The sequence below is a fragment of the Rhyacophila brunnea genome, unplaced genomic scaffold (genome assembly GCF_057557595.1).
Source record: "Rhyacophila brunnea isolate RB1 unplaced genomic scaffold, BYU_Rbru_1.0 scaffold_75, whole genome shotgun sequence".
NCBI classification, from domain to species: Eukaryota; Metazoa; Arthropoda; class Insecta; order Trichoptera; family Rhyacophilidae; genus Rhyacophila; species Rhyacophila brunnea.
This window is the reverse complement of record NW_028233345.1, coordinates 1,384,838-1,387,666: the sequence shown is the minus strand read 5'-3', so window position 1 is coordinate 1,387,666 and position 2,829 is coordinate 1,384,838. Positions and strand designations below refer to the sequence as shown.

General features: G+C 29.6%; 1 protein-coding gene across 1 annotated transcript; it reads left to right on the top strand.

The window, feature by feature from the left end:
- Nucleotides 1-782: 782 nt before the first annotated feature.
- Nucleotides 783-2,501, top strand: LOC147064323 (trehalase-like). Its single transcript, XM_085958492.1, has 3 exons — nt 783-1,443; nt 1,696-1,920; nt 2,248-2,501. The coding sequence occupies exons 1-3, from the start codon at nt 783-785 to the stop codon at nt 2,499-2,501; spliced, it is 1,140 nt and encodes a 379-aa protein (XP_085814618.1).
- Nucleotides 2,502-2,829: the final 328 nt, after the last annotated feature.

Below are 2,829 nucleotides of genomic sequence, written 5' to 3'. Positions count from 1 at the left end.
CATTTTTTGAATTTTGAAATGAAAATATTTAATTAGTGAATAAAATACAAACTTTTTTATTTAAATTATTAATTCACATTTCCATCCTCTTAAAATTCACAGAATAATATTTTTCTGATTGATAACTGATTGATAAGTGGATATACATTTATTTATGGAAAAGGAGATTGTAAAAAAATATATAAAAAGAGAATTGAGATTTTATGAAGAATAAAATGTTTTTATACATATTAATGATAGTAAGACCCATAATGTCGATAGAAGAAAAAAATAAACCGGATTCTAAATACACATACATGCCAATGCTTTTCTGTATGCAGTACTTTATGCAGAAAGAAGATTCAAAGATATTTGTTGATACAGCATGCAAATATGATCTCGACACAATAACTTTCAAATTCAAAGAACTAGTTTCGAAAATACCAAGTACATCACAAAAAGAAGCCGCTGAAGAATTGATCAATGGTGTGGAAAAAATGTGTTATTTAGAGATTGATTTGTTGATGCCAAAAGTTATACCAATAAAATATATTCAACGAGCTAGTATAAGACAAACCAAAGATGCCAGCCCCGAGTCGAGCAATGATATCAATACAAGAATATTAACGGTAGAAGAGAATCCAAATAGGGATCGTTGTTCCAATATAAACAAAGAATGTGATGAATGTCATGAAAAAGATTGTGTTTGTTCAGAAACAGTAGAACTTTTTAATAAATTCTTAGCAGATAATTTTTTGAAGGCTGGCCAAGATTTTGAGCCGGCTGAAATTCCCGATACAGAAATGGACAATTTTGAATTTGAAAATGTGCAGAATGATGAACTAAAGAATTTAGTAAAATCCTTGAATCAACTATGGAAAGTATTATATAAACAAAATAAACAAGACAAACTGAATGAAAGGGGGTTTACAACGAGCCTCATCTATCTAAAACATCCGTTTGTTATTCCCGGTGGAAGATTTCGAGAGATTTACTATTGGGATAGTTATTGGATAAATGATGGAATGCTTGCTTGTGAAATGGAAAAAACCGTTTATAATAGCATTCTTAATTTTGTGGATTTAATTGAAGAGATTGGATTTATTCCAAATGGAACAAGAGAATATTACAAGGAAAGATCACAGCCACCAATGTTTACACAAATAGTATATGATTTTTACTTCAAATATAAAAGAAAGGAGGAATTCATAAATGAATTACCTCGAATTTTAATGGCATTAGAAACGGAATATAAGTTCTGGATGGAGGAAAGAGTCAAAGAATTTGAGTACGAAGAGAAAAAATACAAGCTTAACATATATTGTGTCGAATCAAATTATCCAAGGCCTGAATCTTTAACAGAAGATATGGACACTTTGAAAAAATTATTAGAAAATATTGATGCATTCGAGTACATCAAAAATGAATCTGAAATTGCAGAGATTAAAGAAATGATTAAGTCTGGTGTTTTCAATCCAAAATATCGGAATAAAGTCAAGGAAATAGAAAAGGATCTTTTCTCTCATTTAAAATCCTCAGCTGAATCGGGATGGGATTTTTCATCACGGTTTTTTAGGGATGGTGAAAATATCTATACCATTTGTACAAATGATATTATACCTGTAGATTTAAATTCAATTTTGTACAAAAATGAAGTTTTGTTAGGAGAAATGTTTGAAAAGTTAGATGATAAACAAAAATCTGATTATTATAAAGAAAAAGCAGAGGAACGAAAAACGGCAATAAATGCAGTTCTTTGGGATGAAAATTCCTGGTATGATTATAATTTCATGAAAAATACCCACACGAAAACTAGGTTTTATTTTTCCAACGTTATGCCGATGATTGTTGATATAAAACCACCTGGGGATAAAACTATCTACGAAATCCTTAATCTTTATAAAAAGGAGTTATTTGGATATGAAGGAGGCATCCCCGTGAGTGGGCATGATAAAAATGTTGATTTCGACCCTTCACGAGAAGACCCTGAAAATGGTAGTACTGATACCAAAGCGACTTCATTATCAGATGAATATGATTTAAACACAATGAGTAATGCAAAAAGTCAAAAGGAAAACAAGGATCAACAATGGGATTATCCAAATGTTTGGGCTCCACACCAACAATTTTTCATAGAATTTTTGCTTAAAAATAACTTAAGACAAATGGCACTACATGTCGCACAATCTTTTTATAATGACATAGTCAAGAATTCTACCGATAAAAAAGGCAATAATAATCTATTTTATGAAAAATATGATTGTGAAGACTCGAAGAAAAAAGGTGCGAATGGAGAATATGAAGTTCAGATAGGATTCGGGTGGTCTAACGGTGTTATTCTTAGATTAATAAAAGAATTTGGCGACGAAATATGTAAAGAAAGAGATTTCAAAAAGAACTACATTGAGTTTTATAAAAATCTAGAAAATACTTCACGAACAAATGCACCCAACGGAGGTAAAGTTTCAGAGATATTTAAGAAATCTGAGAAAATTGATCAATATGTGGAGATTCCCGGTTAGGTGTAAAATAATGCCTTGAATATATGTTTTTTTTTTCTTGGATTTTAATTTTGAAAATAAAAACAATGGATTCATTCATCGAAATACTTATTTTTTATCCTATTTATTCATTTATCTACGAAAACTCTAAATACTGGTCGTTATAAAATAAAGTGATAAATTGAAAAAGGTTTAATCATGTAAACACATGAATATTACGATTGATGAACTATTTTAGAAAAATTTCGGTAATTAAACTGAAATGCAAAAAATAAATAGAGAAAAATAAGGTCTCCGAAGACTCATATAGTTTTATTTCATCTCTATGTTTTAAACGCTTTTTGTATGT